This window comes from Chenopodium album, chromosome 22 (genome assembly GCF_948465745.1).
Source record: "Chenopodium album chromosome 22, dcCheAlbu1.1, whole genome shotgun sequence".
NCBI classification, from domain to species: domain Eukaryota; kingdom Viridiplantae; phylum Streptophyta; class Magnoliopsida; order Caryophyllales; family Amaranthaceae; genus Chenopodium; species Chenopodium album.
In genome coordinates, this window is record NC_137855.1 from 9470225 (window position 1) to 9491298 (window position 21074).

A 21074-nucleotide genomic window follows, 5' to 3' on the forward strand; every position below is an offset into this window, starting at 1 on the left:
TTACAAAAGTGACCCATATTTTCACAAAAGTGACCCTTTTTTCTTACAAAGTAAAAGTGACCTTTTTTTTTATACAAAAGTGACCTATATTTTTACAAAAATGACCTTTTTTTTCCACAAAAGTGACCCTTTTTTCCTCAAAAAGTGTTCCCTTTTTCACAAAAGTGACTTTTTCCCAAAAACTGAATATCAAAATTAATAAAAATAAACACAAACGCATGCAAAAGTATACTTGCTTGATTTCGTTTGCTTAACGAAATAATGACAATCAACTTAGCTTGTTTCTGAAAATGGGCCTTGAATGGGAAGCTTCTCCTTCTTTTTACTTGCTGGGTATAGATCGGAATCCCACCCAGCCAGCCAACCCAAAACCTCATTAACCCAAGTCAGCCTCAAGACTATTCGAAAACCCACCAACCTCAACATTGGGTTCGACGCGCAATCGGGGCAGAACAATTCCTTATTGAATTCTTTTACGGTTTATTCTTGCTTCAATAGGACATGAGGGGATTTTAAAATCAAGAGTTTATAATTTCTTTGGATGGATAACTAAAGTCCTTTCTAGGCAAAATTTTGAGATGACGATCTACAAGGAACAATAGATCGGAGTTCGACCTTCCTTACGGCCTTGACTCTATTTCCTTCTTAAGTCGGAGGGCCTTTTCGCTTGTTCGTAAAGCTTTCGAGCAGCTATGAGGTTTTTATTAGCAGCACGAGTCCACGAATGAGGCCCTTGAATCTGTTCACTCGTGTCCCTTACCATTTTTTTACAAAAACGATTTAAGGTGGCATTGTCCACGGAGAAACCACCCAGATTCAACTTGCTATGCGGCGGCGGGTTTCAAAGCCAGGTTTTTCAAGTCAAGCTTAATCAAACATCTAGGGGGCACATTCTTTCTATTATAAAATCTAAGAAGATCTTTCTGAGTAAGCATATAGTGGCGAAGCTTCTTTGTGGCCCATACGAGTGCGAGACAGGCCGAGTAGCTGCCGGTACTTCCTGGTCGGGAGTCGGTCCCACAGGTGGCCGCCGCCGTAGATCGAGTTCTGGCTGGGACGAAGGTCTGATCCTAGACAGCTATCAGCCAAAGCAAATCGATTTCGTGTCGGAGTCCGGAGAGTTCCTGGAAGTAATACTTGTTCTCATAAAGAGACGAAACTAACAACTGTCGTAATCAACCTAAAGTAAAACCGGACTATATCCAATCCCTCCAACGGGAATTGGACAAAACTTGTCCGGGCAAAGAGCTAGCTTATTCGTTCTAACCTTCTTCTTCACGTCCGGTAATGCCACTCTAAAAGCCCCTATCGGATGACCGCTCGGCAAGTCTTAATAGCGCATGCGCTATAGCGAATGCATTTAGACTCCAAGTCCTATTCTATCCTTATTAATGGTAAAAAAATCTTTATATTCGGATCAGGAACAATCGAAAAAAGCCTCCGGTCGTGCTTCTGGTTTCTATTCTCATCATGAGGAAGGTTGTTAACCCGCTCAGTCCAAAAAAGAAAGACAGTTTCATGAGTAGGGTGATAGAGAGCTTCCTTGAGGAATCTTTTCAGCTTATCTATTCTATTTTTGATCATCAATGTATTGATTCAAGGCCACCGCCCCATTTATTTGTGGCCTGTATGGAGATACTAAGGAAGTTCGACGGTGGCTGGCGCGGCTGCTGGGAGTGGCGACAGGGTTGGTGGTTAGGCGGTGGTCCGACTAATTTTGGTGGTGACTCCATTGTTTAGAGTTGATGAAGTTGCATGCCCAGCCCGATTTACTTTATGGAAGGCCATAAGGCACTTAAATATTTGTGTTTTGGATATTAATTAAACATTTTTTTATTTAGTAAGGATTCGATATATTTTAATTATTTTCCTTCCACTAAAAAAAAATTGTTCTTCTGTTTTACAAATTTTTAACAAAGGTTGGTTCTTGTCCAAAAAGAAAAAAAAATTAAGGTTGGTGCCTGGTGATCGGTGGTGTACTACTTTATGAAAGGAAGCTTAATGGATCAATGATGGGCCTTGTTTGATTTAATCTCACACATGCGGAGATAGCCCAAATAAGTGGATTTGCCTCCTCTTCTTCAAGTTATCTTCTCCGTATTCTTTTTAAGGTATCTATCCAATTATTTTATTTTTGCTTCAACTTTCTAAGTTGTTTTTTTTGTCTTTTATTTTTTGATATTTTATACTACGTATTTTGTTTTTTTTTTTTTGAAACAACGTAATTTGTTACTTGAAATGTACGGAAGCACGGAAGAATCCCGTCAAATAAATATAAAGGGAAAAATTGAACTTGACTACGTAATTGAAACTCCACATGAATGTTAGTATTCAAATTAGGGTCGGGTATTTAAAAACGTCCTGATTAAAAATTCTTAGTTTGAAATATGTCTGTTTATCCTTTATCCGCTTCGATTTTGGACCGATGAACATCTTTTCAAACTTCTTAGTTTGAAATATGTCTGTTGTGTTTTTTTTTTTTTTTGATATAGTTATGATTTTTTGATATAGTTATGATTCTTTTCAAAAATTTGTTTTCATAATTTTTTCATCTTGCTCATTTTAGTGTAATTATATAATGGAGTATTTAGGTTTTGAATTTTGACATTTATGTTTATATTTACGTCTATTTGTCGTGTCTCTAACATAGAATTTGGTGCGAAATAATTGTATTTTGAGTGATTTGATTGAAGAGAGCTTACATAGAACTATAGAAGAGTACGTACGCATGGTTATTTACTATGGAGCATATATGCATCATAACATCATATAAAATAGAGGTGAATACAATCAAATGGAGAAAGAATGTGTCTTGTGAATAATTATTTTGAATGAAGATTGATTCATAAATAAAAAGTCATAAAATATCTACAAAGAGATTTATATATATATATATATATATATATATATATATATATATATATATATATATATATATATATATATATATATATATATATATATAGAGGAAGGCTCATGTAAGAACCCTCCTCTATATAAGAACCCAATCTTATATAAGAACCAATCTCAGCCCTTTATTAGTTTTGATCTAACCATCTAAAATGATCCTTCAGTAATGGCATTTCTATAATTTTGAGAATTTCGTATTTAGAACATAGAAAAAAAAAATTTAGAACATAGAAAAAAAATTTAGAACATAAGTAGAAAAAGTTTAGAACATAAGCAAAAAATTTTAGAACATAAGAAAAATAATTTGAAAGATAGCAAAAATTTAGAACATAAACAACCAAAAAAGTTAGAACATAAGAAAAAATAATTTAGAACATAAGTTGAAAAAAATAATCGTAGCATAGGTAAAAATTGATAACATAATCTGAAAAAAATAATTTAGAACATAGAAAATATTTAGAACATAAGCTGAAAAAATAATTTAGAACATAGGAACAAATTTAGAACGTAATCTAAAAACAATTTAGAACATTAAAAATAATTTGGTAATAAGTAGAAAAAATTTAGAATATAGGAAAAACTTTAGAACATAAGCTGAAAAAATAATTTAGAACATAGAAAAAAAAATTTAGAACATAAGCTGAAAAAAATAATTTAGAACATAGGAACAAATTTAAAACATAATCTAAAAAACAATTTAGAACATTGGAAAAATTTTGGAACATAAGTAAGAAAATTTTTCGAATATAGGAAAAACTTTAGAACATAAGTTGAAAAAAATTTAGAACATAGGAAAAAGTTTAGAACATAATTAGGGTTCTTACATAAGAAAGGGTTCTTATATAAGGTGGGGTTCTTACCGGATCCCTCCCCTATATATATATGTATATGTATATATATATATGTAGATATATATATATATATATATATATATATATATGTAGATATATATTTGAAGAAAGGAGATTTATATATAATTGAATTAAACAAAAACATCATTTTAGCAAAACTACAATCATTTTATTGCAAATTTCACATTCTTCATACCATCGTTCATATCGCTATGATTTACGGCCTTCTTTGATATAGAAGGTCTATCAATCTGTTGTAGTTGTAAAGAAAATTTTTCGTCCAATTAATCTAATTTTAATGAAAGGATTAACTTCTTTTTCGATGCCACATAAATCTTTACCCATGAAACAACTTTACAACAATCCATCAAGCAAAAAAAAAAAAAAAAAAAAAAAAAAAAAAAAAAAAAACTATCTCAAAAGCTTATTTATTATTATTTAAAATTAGTAAAATAATTAATTATGAGGTAATAGCTAGTTTATACGTTAATAAGCACCTGGTAAGCTTAATCTAATCAAAATTGTTCAACAATCTCCAATTTTAACTAAACATTTTTATAGTGTTTTTTTTTTTTTTTTTTGAAAATTGATGGTTAATTAATACAAAAATTTAAACATGATAAATGATCAAATTATTAAGCTTCAACTTATGGGATAAAGAACTAAGAAAGAGAGTGAATAAGATTGATTTGGTGTGTCAAATGAAGTAAAAGAGGGGAGAAAATTATGAATTTGAAGGCAAAATTAGAGAAAAACGTTAAAGTGTAGGCCCCACCAACAAATTCATTCTATACTAATAAGTGAAGGCAAGTCCAACTTTCAATTTTTCTTTTGGGTGATAAAATAAAACAATTTACTTGTTTTAAATGGGTGGTAAAAGACGATATGAGTATTTTTTTGTGGTTAAAGTTAAAAAAAATAAATCCTTTTTTTTTTTTTTTTGAAAAAGCTGTTTTCATCTCTAACTTACTTGAAAACTTTATTTCCTGAAAAAAAAAAATTACCTAAAAATTGTTATTTCAAATAGAGGTTTTCAGGAAGAAAATCACTACTATTATATGTGTGTGTGAAAACAATATATAAATAAAAGGACCTGTGTGTGAAATTGGAGCATTTTCTAGCATTATTGAGGGAAATCATCCAATTATTGGCCACGTTTAACTTAGCTTTTCGAAGTGAAATACAAATGATATATCATTCAATGTGATATTATTATTAGCTTTTTTTTAGATGTGTTTTACAAAATATTAACTTTTAATTAATTTATTTTTATTAATAAGTAATTAAAGATATTAATAGTGAAATTCGTACACTGAAAACAAAAAAAAGTCTAATGTAGAATTTATTATGGGATGGAGAGAGTCATCAATAAGGCTCTTAAACAAATTAGTCCTTGTTTGTTTGGAGGTATATTTCAAAATATCATTTTAATTCAGCTTAGTAAAGGCCAATTAAGTCCCAAGCTAGCTTACCTTTAGAAATTGATTTTATTTGTTCTCCCTATATGGCCATAATCATAGTGAAAAGGAAATATATTATTTTTTCTTATAAAGAAAAAGCAAAGATTTATTACTAGTTTATGAGAAAAAAAATTGTATTATCAATTATTATTATGACTTTAATCTAGCAAAGAAGAGGAAAGCCAAAATTGAATTGAGGGGAAGCCCTGGCCTTTATCTCCATTACTCATGGAATGAGTCAATTTGTCTAAACCTTGTAAATCCTTGTATTTTTACCTTGTCCTCCTACTCCTATATATCAATTTAAGTTTTTTGTTGTCTTTGTTTTGTTAATTTAAACACTAAAACTATCTTTCAAAATAAAAATTGATATCAAAGAGAAGTTCAAGTTAATAAACAGAGGATTTCATTTTCTTAAATCTTGAGTTGTCATCATGTCAACAACAAAATTTGATATCGAGAAGTATGATAGATCAGTCAATTTTACTATTTGGAAATTGAAGATGAAGGCTATCTTGGTTCATGACGGTTATTACAAGGCTCTTGGAGGTGTTTCTAAGAAGCCGGAGACTATGACCATGGAGGAGTGGGAGGAGATTGATTTGAAGGCTCTTTCGACTATACAACTTTGTCTGTCTAATGAAATTCTGAGAGAAGTTGCCAATGAAACTTCTGCGCTAGGTTTATGGATGAAGTTGGAGTCGTTATACATGACAAAGAGCATTACCAACCGTCTAATCCTCAAAAGTAGACTTCATGATCTACGTTTGGAAGAAGGTAACTCCCTTAAGCCTCATTTAGATGAGTTTTTTTCAATATTAACGGATTTACAAAAAATCAATGTATCGATGGATGATGAAGATTTGGCTATTAAGTTGTTGTGCTCTTTACCACCATCATACAAACAATTTCGTGATACCATGATACATAGTGAAAACATTTTGAGTGTTAAGGATGTTATCCATGCCCTAATCCAAAGAGACATGACAGATAGTCAAATTCTTAAGTCATGTACTCCTCAAAATGATGTTTTGGTTGTCAGAGATAGATTTTTGGAAAATGAATCACCTAACAATGGCAAAAATGTTAATAGGCATAATATTTGTAACTATTGTCATGCCAAAGGACATATCAAATATACTTGTTGGAAGTTAAGGAAAAAGGAACATTCTAGAAACGGTAAATCTGGAAAAGAAGATGACAATATCGCCAATGCAAATCCTGTTATCGTTGGCACAAGTTTTGATGGTGGACCATAGGTTACAAATTTCAGTTTTGGTTTCTACAATATAATTCCATTTTGTTGCATTTGAGAAATTTAGGTAAAAGAGAAAGTGCTCTCTTAGTTTCACCAAAGACGTGTTTTGTAATAATTGACTTGCAATCTTATTTTGCATGATGACATTTTTTTGTCTTACTATATTTATCATTATTTTTGGTACTTATTGTGTTTGTGAGTGCATTTTTGTGTATATTTACTTCTTAGGAAAGCAATAGTGGAGATGAATGATTTTTTTTTTTGGTTAGTTGTGTTATTTTTGCACTACATTATGAATGACAGTGTTGTGGTAGTTTAATCTCAATTTTTTAATTTGAAATGGATTTATGCTTAAGGTTTTATGTTTGGAATCATGTGTTAGATTGATTGATAGTAAGAAATTATGATGATAGGAAATCCATTGGCTAAGCTTTGGTCAAGGACATTTTGAGTGCGAAGGATGTTAAGCATCCATGCTGCCATGTCCTAAGTCAAAGTAACTGTATATATATAGTGGTGGAGCTAGAAACTTCAAACTAGAGGGACAATAGATATTACATAATTTGACAAAAAAAAAAAAGTTCAAAAAAATTACTCGATACATAAATAGTTAAATAATTATCCAAGAACTTGGTCATATAATTCGGAATAATAAAATAAAAATTACATAAATCAAGCACTTTTGTTCAAGGAAAGTTATAGCTTTTTTAATTTGGTTGGATTTTTTATATTATTTTTTGAGAATATAAGTTCTCCTCGCCGCATATCTTTAATTTAAGAATAACCCATTATATCTATTATTTCTCTCGGATCATGAGGAAGAAGACATCATATATAAATTATTCCTCCTCCCATGGTGCATTACTAGTTCTTGAACTACTTACTTTCAAATCATTTTCTTGGGTTAATATTGAAGATCATTTCCTTGGATTTCATTCATTTAAATGTGAATTGTCAAAGATTGCTCGAATAGTTTTCTCGTTGCCTTGGACTTGTTTGAATTAAGGGGACACTTGACATTATGTCCTAATTTAATTAAATTGAAAATTTTGAATCAATCATTCAATAAAATTTATCAAACAACTTTTTTTGATAAAAAGGAAAAGGATTTTATTAATAAAATATAGTCATACGACACTTACAAACAATTCCTAGGAAATCTAAAATTCCGACACAAGTATGAATCACCTTAAAACTAGTTACATCACAGATTGATCAACGATCGCCTTAATGAAAAACTTCATCTGTAAACAGCTTAACATAATCAACAAGTTAATATTTGAACAACCGTAACCGTCTAACTAAATATCAAGTTTCTATAATTCTAATTAAAACAAGTGTGAGGAATTTAAATGTCAACAAAACAACTCAAGTGATCCAAACTATTATTAGAAATTGGGATTTAAACAATTAAACTTAAAGATGAAAATTCTAATTTCGGTAATTAAATCGCTAATATAATTCTTTTTTTTTTTTAATGGGGTGATAGTTGTTCCCCTTGTCCCCCCCCCCCCCCCCTCTCTCTCCATCCGTGCTTTATTGATAATCAGATTGTCGAGGAAGCCCTCATATAAATGAACAAAATAAAAAGTCTACTCAGTATGACACTTTTGTAATTATATCAATAATTATAGCACTCATTTTCGATATTTAAAAAAAAAAAAGTTGTTAATTTTTGTACACTTTTACCACTTAATAAACACATTTTGTTTATAATAAGGTCATAAACTTGTATTTTCTCATTGTTAAGTACTCCTCAAAATGATGTTGTCTATAAGCATTTTAAGATTTTAAGATGAGGTAAGTTTGGAAGGAAGATAAATTAACACCAACAATGCCAACATTTTTGTGAAACTGTAATGGTGGAGCACTTTAGGACTTAAGATTTAGGTTATAAATCTTATTTATTTAAGATAAGAAATCATATAACAAATATTACAAATAAGATAAATATTACACCTTTAATCTAAAATAATATTACATTTCATTCCATATTAATTATGTCTTCTTGATTTTTTTTTTTTTTTTTTTTTTTTTTTTTTTTTTGGTGTTTAAAGTGGCACTAAGGCGAGTGATGAGAATCAATACTAGGATCCTGAAACCGGGAGAGGAGGTCTAACCACTTGAGCTAATTACATAAATGTGTTTTCGTGGGATCATATGGATGGTTTTCCCGGAATTATGTGTACATACAAATCCATATTTTTATTTTCTTAAACACTGGATTTAGGAAATTTCTTAAATATTTCCTCAGCGATGATAACCAGATTATGGTGAGCCTGTTTGATCTCGAGATCAGCTGCTGTTTGATAAACTCCGGTGCCCCTCAATGCATCAGAAATGGGAGATCTATAACCCATTGCTCTAGAAGTGTTAGCACTAGCTCCATACATTATTCTCTGTTAATAAAATGCAAGTGTTTGAAACATTATTATTAAGTACAAAGATCAGCAAGAATATGTGCATAATCATCAGAAATAAGTGGTATTCATAAACATTATTACAAACCTTAATTCCTGAAATCTGTATCGCGCTAAAGCACATTGAACATGGCTCACAAGACGCATACATTTCACAATCTGATAACTCAGTTCGATTGAGCTTATTACATGCCTGAAAAAATTAAACCAATCTTGTGAAAAAAAAGAGTATTTGATGATCAAGGGATGTTACTAATATATTTACATAATCTGATGATATATTTTACGTAACAGCACAAATTTTAATGTGCAAAATTTGGTATCATCGAAAATAAAATGTATCAGCCTCAAAGATCATTAAGCATACTTATACTGCTAGAAAAATTGAAGCACACTTACACTATTTGAAGCAGGCTAGCAACAAAATGAAGAGACTGACACTGACTCATACAATTCCCATTGTAAAAATAATACAGATTGCCTCCTAATAAGATATACTGTCAATTGGAAATGATTAAAGAAAACAAAAACCTGAAACAAGGCTTGATATAGATGACAGAAACTTAAACCAGGAACTGAAAATTGAAACTATAACAAACGGGGCCTCAAAGAATCATGAATCATCTGAGCTCTGGACTAAAATCGACTACTAGTCTTCGTTTTACTAATTTGGACAACAGTATGGTTACACAAGTTCAAACTCCTCAGAAAAAAGGCCCGACTGACAGTGTTGCCCAATATGGTTTATGAATTCCTTAATCATACAACTTCAGATTTAAACTACTACAGCATTAGCCAACCAAGGTGGAAGAATGCCAGGAAGTATAAATTAACCATAAGGTCGTTTCAGACTTATATATCATTAAGATACGTAGAAAGTACATAGGAAACTATAATTTCTTGATCAAATTGCAATAAGATAGCATGCTGGATAACAACTGCAGAATGAAATAGCACACTAATCACAGAATCAGCATTAAACTCGAGAAGTGACTGGTATAGAAACAGCACTAGTGCAACAGGCGAATGTGATAATTTAAACCAAAAACTTATTTTAGAACTCAATTATAAGGCAAATTGTGTTGGAGCATAGAAGATTCTAATTAGCATAAATATCTCATTAAATTTCCATCCTAACTAAAGCTTCTTTGACAAAACAAAGAGCTACATTTAGCTCAAATTATATCAATCTCTAAGGCAACAGGAACCCGAAGATGTCCTAGCTTGTCATTCAAGAAAAAGCAAGAATTAAAGTACAAGAGATGCAGTTGATCTTGTGCACAAAGAAATAAATCAAATAAAGAGACCATGTAACAAAGCTTAAAAATGATGTTTCATATCGAAACTTTTCCTAAACAAAAACAACTAGTACGCAGTAAATCAATGTCCTAAGCAATGAGTAACATTCTGTATGTAGCAAATTAATGCAAACACAAATAACAACAAAGCTAGCAACTAATCTAACCTCTCTTATGGCCACGACCTCTGCGTGTGCAGTTGGGTCATTGTACTTCCGCGACATGTTGTGACAGCTGATAATTGCTTGATCATTACAAACAATTACAGCACCAAAAGGAGCCCCATCTCCACATTGAACTCCCTTATAAGCTTCTTCAATTGCTTTTGTCAACAGTTTGTCATCTCTATCTTGTATATCTGTTTAGACAGTCCAAAGATGAGAAGGAAACCTTACAATTAACAGTATGTTACTACATCCGTCCCTATTTGCTTGCACTATATATGTTATATAGACTATGAATGTACATAAGGGTCTAAATGACCACCACTTTTCTATCATAAAAATTACTTCAGGTCCAAAAATTTATTTTCTCTCATCAGTTCCTTTTAACCAAAACTCGATAAAGCAAAATATGTTTATAGGGCAAACAATTGGGGACGGGGGAGTATATATAGTAGGTATTGTAACACAAAAGGGTCGTTGCTTATTTGAATGTAAGCAGGATAACTTGTACTCCCTCCGTCCAAAATATATCAGTGGTTTATAATCAGATTTCCTCTTGTGCTATTATTTCATTAAGTGATGTGTAGAAGATAAAATAGGTGATAACAGGAAAAATTCCTAATGTTGAGCAAATAGTAAGAGGAAAAAAAGACCACTGCCATTATTTTGACATTAGTACATAAATTACGGGATTTATAGTATGCATTGCATCTAACAGTAACATATAATTTGTACAATACTAGTTAGGGGTGATGTAAGTGATGTTAAAGTATAAACTTTCCAAACAATACATTTAAGTCGTAAGTGTCAACAATGAGTATAAATCTCTTTGTTGCAACTAATAAAAAACGGAGGTAGTATGAGTTGTTATTAGAAATCGCTCACCCTTACATCATTAACTCTACAAATTGTACACACATCATGCCATTCAAAAAATTTCGTCAAGATCCACATGTGATGCAAACATATTTTAAACAATTTTGCTTGGCCTTTTTTTTAGTTATGTGGGCCTTAATGGATTTATGGATCAATACTTTACCAGGGCCTCAATATTCTGATTAGATTTCATCGGTCATTATTCATTAGAGTTTTTTTTTTTTTCTTCCTTTAATTCAATATCTCAATTCATAGAAAATGTAATTCATGGGACTAACCTAGTTATATACTTCATACAAATTTAATAACATTTCATTTGTTTCAATTTTTTTTTCCTTTTGACTTAGCTTATAATCAAAGTTTAAGCATATCAGACAATTAAATTTTTAAATCATATAAGACTGAAACAATAAATTTAGACCAAATCAAATAAGCAAAAATAAGGTTAATTAAACATAGCCTAATAAGTCGAAGCCTTTAGATTGATAGTGTCACCCGGCTATATTGTGAAACACCAAAAAAAAAAAAAAAAAAAAAAAAAAAAAAAAAAAAAAAGATTTTGGCAAGTAACGACTAATTTTAGATCAGAAAAATAATAAAATACTAGTGTAAGCAAAGTAATGCAAATAACATAATCAATTAATAAAATACAGTCAACCAAAGTCAAATTGAAATTCATGCAAAATGGGATCATAGGAGAAGAAAAATAAAAGTTAGAGACATACCATTAGCATAATCATCCTCCATGAATTGAATTGAATTGAATTGTGAGATTAAGAATGAGTAGAATTCTTAGATGAGTGTAGGTATTTAGAAATATTGGAGAATGTGTGGAATGGACAATGGAGTATATTTTGTGAAAGTAGTAGCTGGATTTCTTTATGGGTCTAAATAAATTCTTCCTAAAGTATTGGAATTGTTATCCTCATTCCTCAATAATGCTCATAAATGGCCCAATTCCACAAATACAATAGTATCTTTATTACTACAATTTTCCAATCTCCTGTTTACGTCACTTATGGGATTAAGGCTTTAATTGATTGATTGATTGTTTACGTCACGGGTTTATTTTATTTTATTTTTTTTTTTTTTTTTATAGTGCGTCGTCTTTCTCTCGTTCAGTATATTAAAAACGAAATGAAAAAATAAAAAATTTTACAACAAATAAGTGTATAAACCAACCAAATAACCTCTTCATTGAAGTAGAGGTTTTTAGGTATGAAAAATTGCTACTTTAATCTCTGTGAACCAATAAAAAATACAACGCGTTTTGTGTGTGGTTAGTCACACAATGTAATCAAACAAAATAACCTCTATAACACTGATCGAATTACTTCTAACATTGACTGATCGAGTAATCCCTATAATACAGATAAAGTAACCCCTACAAGACTACAACATTAAAGATTAAACAATTTACCCCTATGGCAATAACGAAGTGACTCCCATAATAGTTGGTTACAGAGTATGGCCAACTACATATAAAAGTTTGTGTAAAAAATGAGTTTTTTTTTTTTTTTTTCTTTTGTATGAGGTAGATTCAGATTAGGAAAATGTTAAAACATGCTATTGAGCATTTTCTAGCATTATTGAGGAAAACTGTTTAATTATTGGTCACATTTAGCTCCATTAAATTCTATTCGATCAATTAAGTTAAATTTAGTTTCTTTCATTTTATTATGTTCATCTCTAGGAGGAGGAGGAGGAGGAGGTAAACTAAACAAAGGCTTAAGCTTTACATAAAGAAATTGATTTTATTTGTTCAGCTAAAGTCATTAAAGACTCCTTTTATTATAATTTTTGTGCATCTCCATTGGTGGAGGAATCGAGTCATTTTACAAAATTCAAAAATTGACTGACTGCTGTACATACTACCTCCGTTTCTTTTTAGTTGACACGTATTTCTTTTTAGGAAGTTTCTTTTTAGTTGACACGTTTCCTTTTTAGGTAAATTTTTTGTCTTACATTTACAAGCTACCCCACTTGGTTTTTCATTCTCTATCACTCTCTCTCCTCTCCTTAATATGTGTGCCTAAATCAAATGCGTCAACTAAATAGAAACGGAAAGTTGACGCGTTTGATTTAGGCACATATATTAAGGAGAGGAGAGTGTGTGATAGAGAATGAAAAAGCAAGTGGGGTAACTTGTAAATGCAAGGTAAAAAATTTACCCAAAAAGGAAACGTGTCAACTAAAAAAGAAATTTCCTAAAAAGAAATACGTGTCAACTAAAAAGAAACGGAGGAAGTATAATTTAGCACTGAACTAGCATAGTGCCCGTGCGATGCACGGTTTATAAATCAAATAATAAAACCCGTAGGAAAAATAAAAATATAAACAAAGGTAATTCAATTACTAATAAAGGACTTGGTTACTAATGGTCAATAAAAAAATTAGAGGAACATGATTTGAATAGTATTTTATGTTATTTGAATTTCTTTTAATTTTTTATAATGTTATTTTATTAATTGAAAAATAATTGAATAATACTCCACATAACTATATAAGAGAAGTGGACTAATTCATTTATATATCCCGTTGAGAAAAAACTACTTAAATTTTCTTATCATACCATCCGCATCAGTAGCTACAATCATTCTAATATATACATGTTTTATTTACCCATTGCACTCACCAAATCTATAGACACAATAATAGCCTTATATCTTTCCTAAGTTAAGCATTGTGCCAAAAACTATATATTATATAATAGTCCTATAACCAACAACTAATTAAATACACTATACAACACAAATACTTCGTATATAGGTATGGTCGTATGGATACTGATAATTTTATACAAATAAAATATTCGGAGTATATATTAAGATTTGTCCCTACCTTAATTATAAAAAGGTTAACAAAACTCTTATAATAGTGCATGAACATTTATATCTCTAAAAATGTTCTTTTACATATATTTTCCCCCATTTAATTTTAAAAGCCTTAAAGTTGTCTCTTGAATTCGCTAAATTGATTTAAAAGGTTATGTATATTTCATATTTAAAGCCATTTACTATTTTCATTTCCTTTTGTTTTAATTTTTCTATTTAGAATTTATTAGACTATTATATTTTAATATCGAAGTCAATATCTTTTTACTCACAATCACTAAATCAAAGTAGCTCAACTAAAGTTTTGAACATTGCATAGCTACACAACATCCAACACATTTAATGACTACATGCAAATAATTTTAATAAAATTACGCATTCGATATAAGTTATCAAACAATTTAACTATATATACATTTTGATGGGTTTATATCTTTCATATTAACAAAAATTTGCAAATGTTATTATTATATTTTGAAAAAATTATAGACTTTAGAGTTTTGTATAAGATATATAAAAGATAAGTTAATTCCCGTCATATATGCATTGAGTTGCTCGATCAATTTTTGGGTGTTCTATCCGGTTCACCCTTTGGGCTAATCCGGATTCGAGGATCAGTTGTGGGCTGTTAGGTTCCACTCCCCTCTCGATTGTTGTTGCAGGGGATCGAACACGGGTCCTCCCTGCCAATTAACTGTAGTCTCAATTACCACTATACCAACAACCAATTGGTGTAGTAGTGATTGAGACTACACTTGATATGGAGGACCCGTGTTATAAAATATTATATTATATGCATATACTTTTTTTATATTATACTCCCTCCGTCCTCTTTTGATAGTCCCTTATGAGCAAATTTTAGTCCCAAAATGTTCACCCCATTTGCTTTTTCCAACAACCATATATAAATATTACTACCTCCGTCCCCTTTTGATAGTCCCTTATAGGCATTTTTCACGGGAATTAATAAACACAAATAAGAATAGTGAAAGTACATTGAAAAAGTAAATTAACACTGGGTATGCAAAAAAGTAGAGAGAGAAAGTAATATAGTACATGGGAAAACAAAATTTACATGGGAAACTTAAATTTGCACGAGTATTGTTACAGTATTATTCTTTAACTTAACTATAAATAAAGATTGGAAAGACGTTATGGATTATTTGCAGTATTGGAAAGTATACATTTTATTATTAAAAATTTAATCATGTTAGGAAACCATATAAATCTTATGCATGTATAGAAACTTGCTTTTATTGTTTAAAGTTGAACAAAAATAACGATGCTTGAATATGTAAACAAAAATTATATAGATATATTTTATACATAAGATAAGCCAATAAGAGAGTGACATTTGTGATCCTCACATTGAGGCGCTTGTCTTTTCGTATCATGGACGGATCTAGAGGGGTTCAAGGAGGCTCATTGAACCCACAGATTTTTTGGAAAAAAATTATAAGTTTAAATTTTTTTTTTCTAAAAAAAAACCAAAAAAAAAAAAAAAAAAACAGGGTTAAAACAGTTTTTGTGAGGTAAATAATCTGTTGAGTAAGTCTGGCGCATTGGTTAGAGCTGAAAGTTAGAGCAGCGAGATGCTTATAAGTCCTAGGTTCGATTCTTACTTTTTTTTTTTTTTTTGAAGGGGGGAGATTAAAATTCATTAATAATAAGCCATACGGCACTTACATAAGAAATCGTAATCGAACCATACAAAGACAAAAGAACCAATTACAAGTTCGAAATAAAGGAAACTACAATTGCACGCGCAAAATGACTTTTTGAAATACCCTTTTTTAGTTTTTTTTTTTTTTTTTTTTTTTTTTTTTTTTTTTGGGGGGGGGGGATTTTTTTTTTTTTTTTTTTTTTTTTTTTTTCAGATTTCAGACAAAATAACATTAAAAAAAAAAAAAAAAGGTTTATTGGGGACTTGGGATTTTTGTTTCATGTGAAGTATAATTTTTTGCAATAGAATTATACTTTAAAAGTAGTAGATTTATAAAAGAAGTAATGTTGTAACTAGTATAGACTTTAAGATTGAAAATAACAATTATTATCTTGTTTATTTTGTGTATTATTGTAGATTGTAGAGCTTTTGTTACCAACTTACCATGAGTTTAGAGTCTTTTTGGTTGTTTTCAAAACAAAAAAAAAAAGTCTTTGGAAACGTGCCGAGAATTTGCAAAAGTCCACTACTAGTTCTTCACCTAGTTCAAGGAATCCTCCGATAGAAGAAGATATTTTGTCTCCTATTGATGATGCGGATATTGAGTCGCAAAATTTGAACTCATGTATTGAATATTTAACTAATATATTATCATCGGATTTTTTTTTTTTGATTTCGAACCCACGGTTCAAACGCCACTGTTTCGTATAATATTTAGATTTAGGAAATTTCTCAAATACTTGTTCAGCAATGATGGCTAGATTGCCATCAGCTTGTTTGATCTCGATCGTTGTTTGATAAACTCCAGTGCCTCTCAATGCATCAGAAATGGCAGCTTTATAGCCCATTGCTATGGCAGCTTCAGCTTTAGCGCCATACACTAACCTCTGTTTTAATATAATAACTTTATAAGATTGTGGAAATATGACAAGCTACAAAGATCAGGAATCTGGGCATAGTCATCAGAATTAAGCACTGTTGGTAGACATTAAAACAGACCTTGATTCTCGAAACCTGTATAGCGCCAAAGCACATTGAACATGGCTCACAAGATGCATACATTTCGCAATCTGACAGCTCAATTCCATCGAGCTTTTTGCATGCCTGTAATAATCGATCCAATTAAAAAAAAAAAAAATTGAATTATATGATTATCATGTTATATTGACATGTATAGCTTAAACTGCAAAGTCTGTAACTTGCAAAGTTGCAGATCCTATCACGGAGAAGATAACTTCAATTAACACACACTCTTGAATCTTAAGATGTGTAGAAAATCTAATGAACAATAATATATTCATGATCAAATTTCAATAAATTAGCACACAATTACAGAATTACAGCTTCAGATTTATGTAACACATCAACCCTTTGTATTACCAACTAAATTCGCAAAGTGTCTGATGATAGAAATAGCACAAGAGCAACATGTAAATGTGATAAAGCCAGAACTTGTTTAGAAGTCAATTTAAGGCATGTTTGCTTCTTGGAGCACTGGACAGTTCACGAGGATAAAACACGTAACAGAATGCAGTAAACACAAACATCAAATCGTGTACTACGCAGTACATTCTTAGCGCTATTGAAATGAACTTCAGGCATGAAACTCAACGTAAATGGTAGCATTCAAGAAATTTATCCACTCTATATAAACACTGAGTGGATATATTGTAGCACAAGGTATGCATTTGAACGAATTCACAAACGCTAGACACATTGATTATATGAACCCATAAAACCTGTCAGAAACAAATATCACTAATTTGCTTTAGGCAATGTCCTAAGTGATAGAATATGTAAATTGATCATGGGCTTCAACCATCAGCTCAAGCTTTTGGTTGAGATGATCCTTTAACATGATTGAAGCACATGATTGATTCATATACTCTATCACTAGCAATGAGGTCCGTTATGTAGCAGAGCTGGTAAGCTAACCTCTCTTATAGCCGTGATCTCTGCGTGTGCAGTTGGATCTTTGTATTTTGACACCATGTTGTGACAGCTGACCACTACTTTGTCGTTACAAACAATAGCAGCACCAAAGGGACGCCCATGTCCACATTCCACCCCCTTGTAAGCTTCCTCTATTGCCTTTGTCAAGAATTTCTCGTCTTTATCCCGTACAGCTGCTTAGACAGTCCAATTTGGATAAAAAAAAAAATTACATTTAGCATTATACTTCGTACATATCAATATATCAACATACAAATTTTCAACACGATTATACTGACAAGATCACAAGAATCATACTCACAAGATCACAAGAGATGGCTCAAGCAGAAAGGATAGATTTTTATACGCATCTTAGAAATCATAATTAGGATTCCAAGAATAACTAAGTGCGGAGAAAATGACGGCATACTTTTTCCCAAACAAAATAACAATGATACAAGTGCAGTACATATGATACAATATAACACAACATCACAAAGAACTAAATTTTCACAAGAACAAGGGTAGTTAGAGACAGATAACACAGTAGCAAATTCGAAGAATGGTCAGCAGAATTTTGTAGAAGAATAAGGGAGTAACTAACAATAAAAATGAGCGCAAACTCAGAAGGCAGGCAAGTACCAACTATTTTACTGATGTTCACTAGCACATTATTATCCAAAATCATTGGAGAACATCTCCATTGCCAAAAAGAGATGGCTCACGCAGAAAGTATATTTTCTTATATGAACTATTAACACCCCAGAAATCACATTTTTAAACAATTTCAAGTCTAGTTAAGTGCGAAGAACATAACAGCATGTATTTTAAAGAGCTAACTAAAGAAAAGCTACATTCAATCACATTATAGTATATAATGTGTAGCTTACAAAACTAGGAACCAGTAAACCATAAACCAATGCATTGATGCACATAGTGATAGAGGTGTGAAACTGTAGTTTTTAATGAATTAACTCTCACATCGTGCTAGCCAAGATAAAATCTTTTTACATTAATGTCTAGGGTTACATAACATATTAACCAAAACGCAATTTCTGGTCCACTAAAAATGTTAAACTTCATACTCGAAATAACAAACTTTCCCTGCCAAATGCAATGATCAAAGACCTCACCAATCTCAATACAAGCAAGTCCAAACAAAATGTCTTATCTCTCGGAAACAAGAGCAAACCTTCATCTCAATAATAAACCGAGAAGGAGAATGCTCGTTGAAGTAACGATAGACAAGTTACATTTACACACTGATAAAATCCTCAAAATCATCAATAATGATTCAAGGAAGAACTAAGTGCAATACCTAAACCCTAATTCTCCTCCAAATGAATAACTTAAACAAACCCTAAAAACTGACGTTGCACCCAATTAAGAACAACTCTTTCCTCACTAATTTCAAGATTTTCAACCAATTTAGTTAAATGTATCCACTCAAAATGCTCAATCAACATCATTTAACCCTAAAACTGAAAATTCTTTGCTTTAAACAAGAAGTGCAAAACCCAGTAATTACAACTACAAATCGCATTTCACTCAAAATTAAAGCATTTAGAATCTACTCTTATAAAAAATTACTCAGACAATGTACATCAAATTATAACACAGATTAACAAACAAACCCATTAACACTAAAACCCCAGAAAAAACAAAATAATACCCAATCAATCCATGACCTAAAAACCAACAAATCATCATCACAAATAACAAAATAAAAACACAGAAAATGAAACAAAATAACAATGATGATCGAAAGAAGAAAAGAGAAGGGTAAGAAAGTTACGAGAGTTAGCCATACAGATCTCATTGGTTTCATTAGGGTCAAGCGTCAAGCCAAGTCTTTTTCTCGTGTTTGAGTATGCTAGCAGCGAACGCCTTCTGCATCGAGCGTGACACCATTTCTGCAATTTCACTGTTTTTTTTTTTTTTTGTGAGGAAGATGAAGAAAAAGCGGCGAAGATTGAAGGAGTCATAGATTTTATTTATTTTTTATTTTTTTAAAGGTGAGGAGAAGGGCCTATCAAGACGGAACTTTTTACCGGTTCAACCCAACCCAACCCAAGTTAACGGGTTAGGCAATTTGGGAGGGGCCGAGGGGGAAGGGAATCCCCACCCCAAAACTTTTGTCACTGATTATACGGTAAATTTAGAGGTGTTCAACATTGACTCGACCCGTTGGCTCGGCCCGAAAATAGGCGGATTTAGGCACGCAAATTTTTCCCTGGTCTCGAGACCATCCATAACTAGCTGGTCCCGCACTATAAAAATAATATTTGCTAGAAACAAAATGATCATTTACTAAAAAAAATGAACATTTCATTATTTGAAGAAATTTTACTCTAATGGCGATCTCAGAATCACGCGAGGATTATCGGTGTGACGACAATGATAACAATGATGGCGGCGGATAACTGCGATTCTGTTCGCCAATGAGATAGTACAGCTGGTGGTGCGACTATGCGAGTATTAAAGCTTCTACTACTTCTTCAATGGCGGAAGAAGTGAAGGATTCAAAGCGGAGGATTCGAAGAAAATCTCTAATGGAGAAGCTGGTGATGACAAAATTGTTGATGGCTCTAAGAATAATGATAGTGAAAGGAATAATTATGAGAATGTTAATGCTGAAGGTGTAGCTAAGGTCGTTAATGGCGATGGAGCTCAGGATTTTGAAACCATGATTCAGTACTCGTATTGGTACAATATGTCTGTTAGAAAATGAACATTTATTTTATATGAATGAATATCATATTGCATGAAAATGAACATTAAATTACTCAGAAATTCAAAATTATTGTAAAATAAGTTAGTTAAAAAATGTTCATTTTTATTAGGGTAAATGTTCATTATTGACTGAGGGACCAGCCAACTCTAGCTGGTCTCGAGACCAACTATTAACAACTGATTTAGGCAAGCATATAAACCCATTTTTTTTAGTTAAAAAGCCCGAACCTGACCTGAAAAGCCCGCTTTGGCCTGACAAGCCTGTTACTTTTTTTGCGAGTTTGGGCACGAGAAATAGTGTTAAGACCCGGCCCGATTTTTTATCACCTCTAAGTAAACTTTATTGACTCAAGACTCAAAACACTACAGCATTGCTTAAGTTGTTGACCAAATTTTCACAAGTTTCCACTTTTTAATGGGTTAAGATATATCAACAAAATATTTCAGTCAGCATGATATTTTCGTAAATATATCAATTTGTGGGACGCGTATACTTCCTCCGTTTTTTACTTATTGCACCACTTGCCTTTTAAGGAAGTTTCACAAATATTGCACTATTTCTGTTTTAGGAAACAAAATATCTCTGTTCACACTACAAATACCCAATATACATTTACACCTCTGTGGTGCAATAATAAAATAACGGAGAAAGTATTATAAAAGATATGCGACATC

The 21074-nt window shown here is 31.5% G+C and overlaps 2 protein-coding genes across 3 annotated transcripts; both read right to left on the reverse strand.

Annotated features, from left to right (window-relative positions):
- Positions 1-8364: 8364 nt before the first annotated feature.
- LOC145605400 (guanosine deaminase-like) lies at positions 8365-12103 on the reverse strand. Its single transcript, XM_081661442.1, has 4 exons — positions 11963-12103; positions 10365-10555; positions 8988-9092; positions 8365-8878 (listed from the first exon to the last, which is right to left on the reverse strand). The coding sequence occupies exons 1-4, from the start codon at positions 11982-11984 to the stop codon at positions 8693-8695; spliced, it is 504 nt and encodes a 167-aa protein (XP_081517568.1). The 5' UTR covers positions 11985-12103; the 3' UTR covers positions 8365-8692.
- Positions 12104-15992: 3889 nt separating this feature from the next.
- On the reverse strand, positions 15993-19608 carry LOC145605253 (guanosine deaminase-like). 2 transcript variants are annotated; one of them, XM_081661297.1, is made up of 4 exons: positions 19477-19608; positions 17670-17860; positions 16734-16838; positions 15993-16621 (listed from the first exon to the last, which is right to left on the reverse strand). In XM_081661297.1, exons 2-4 carry the CDS (start codon positions 17724-17726, stop codon positions 16175-16177), a joined length of 609 nt encoding a protein of 202 aa, XP_081517423.1. In that variant the 5' UTR covers positions 17727-17860; positions 19477-19608; the 3' UTR covers positions 15993-16174. The 2 variants fall into 2 exon arrangements, with proteins under 2 accessions (XP_081517423.1, XP_081517422.1); XM_081661296.1 differs by having other exon boundaries at positions 19462-19593.
- Positions 19609-21074: the final 1466 nt, after the last annotated feature.

Bases quoted from the DNA above. Each gene is read 5' to 3' on its own strand.
- LOC145605253 (XM_081661296.1), bottom strand. The intron at 16,839-17,669 runs GTTAGCTTACCA...CGATTATTACAG, and splicing joins AGATCACGGCTATAAGAGAG to GCATGCAAAAAGCTCGATGG. The intron at 16,622-16,733 runs GTCTGTTTTAAT...ATATTAAAACAG, and splicing joins TACAGGTTTCGAGAATCAAG to AGGTTAGTGTATGGCGCTAA.
- LOC145605400 (XM_081661442.1), bottom strand. From the start codon at position 11,984: ATGGAGGATGATTATGCTAATG. The intron at 10,556-11,962 runs GTATGTCTCTAA...CTGTCTAAACAG, and splicing joins GGAGGATGATTATGCTAATG to ATATACAAGATAGAGATGAC. The intron at 8,879-8,987 runs GTTTGTAATAAT...TTTTATTAACAG, and splicing joins TACAGATTTCAGGAATTAAG to AGAATAATGTATGGAGCTAG.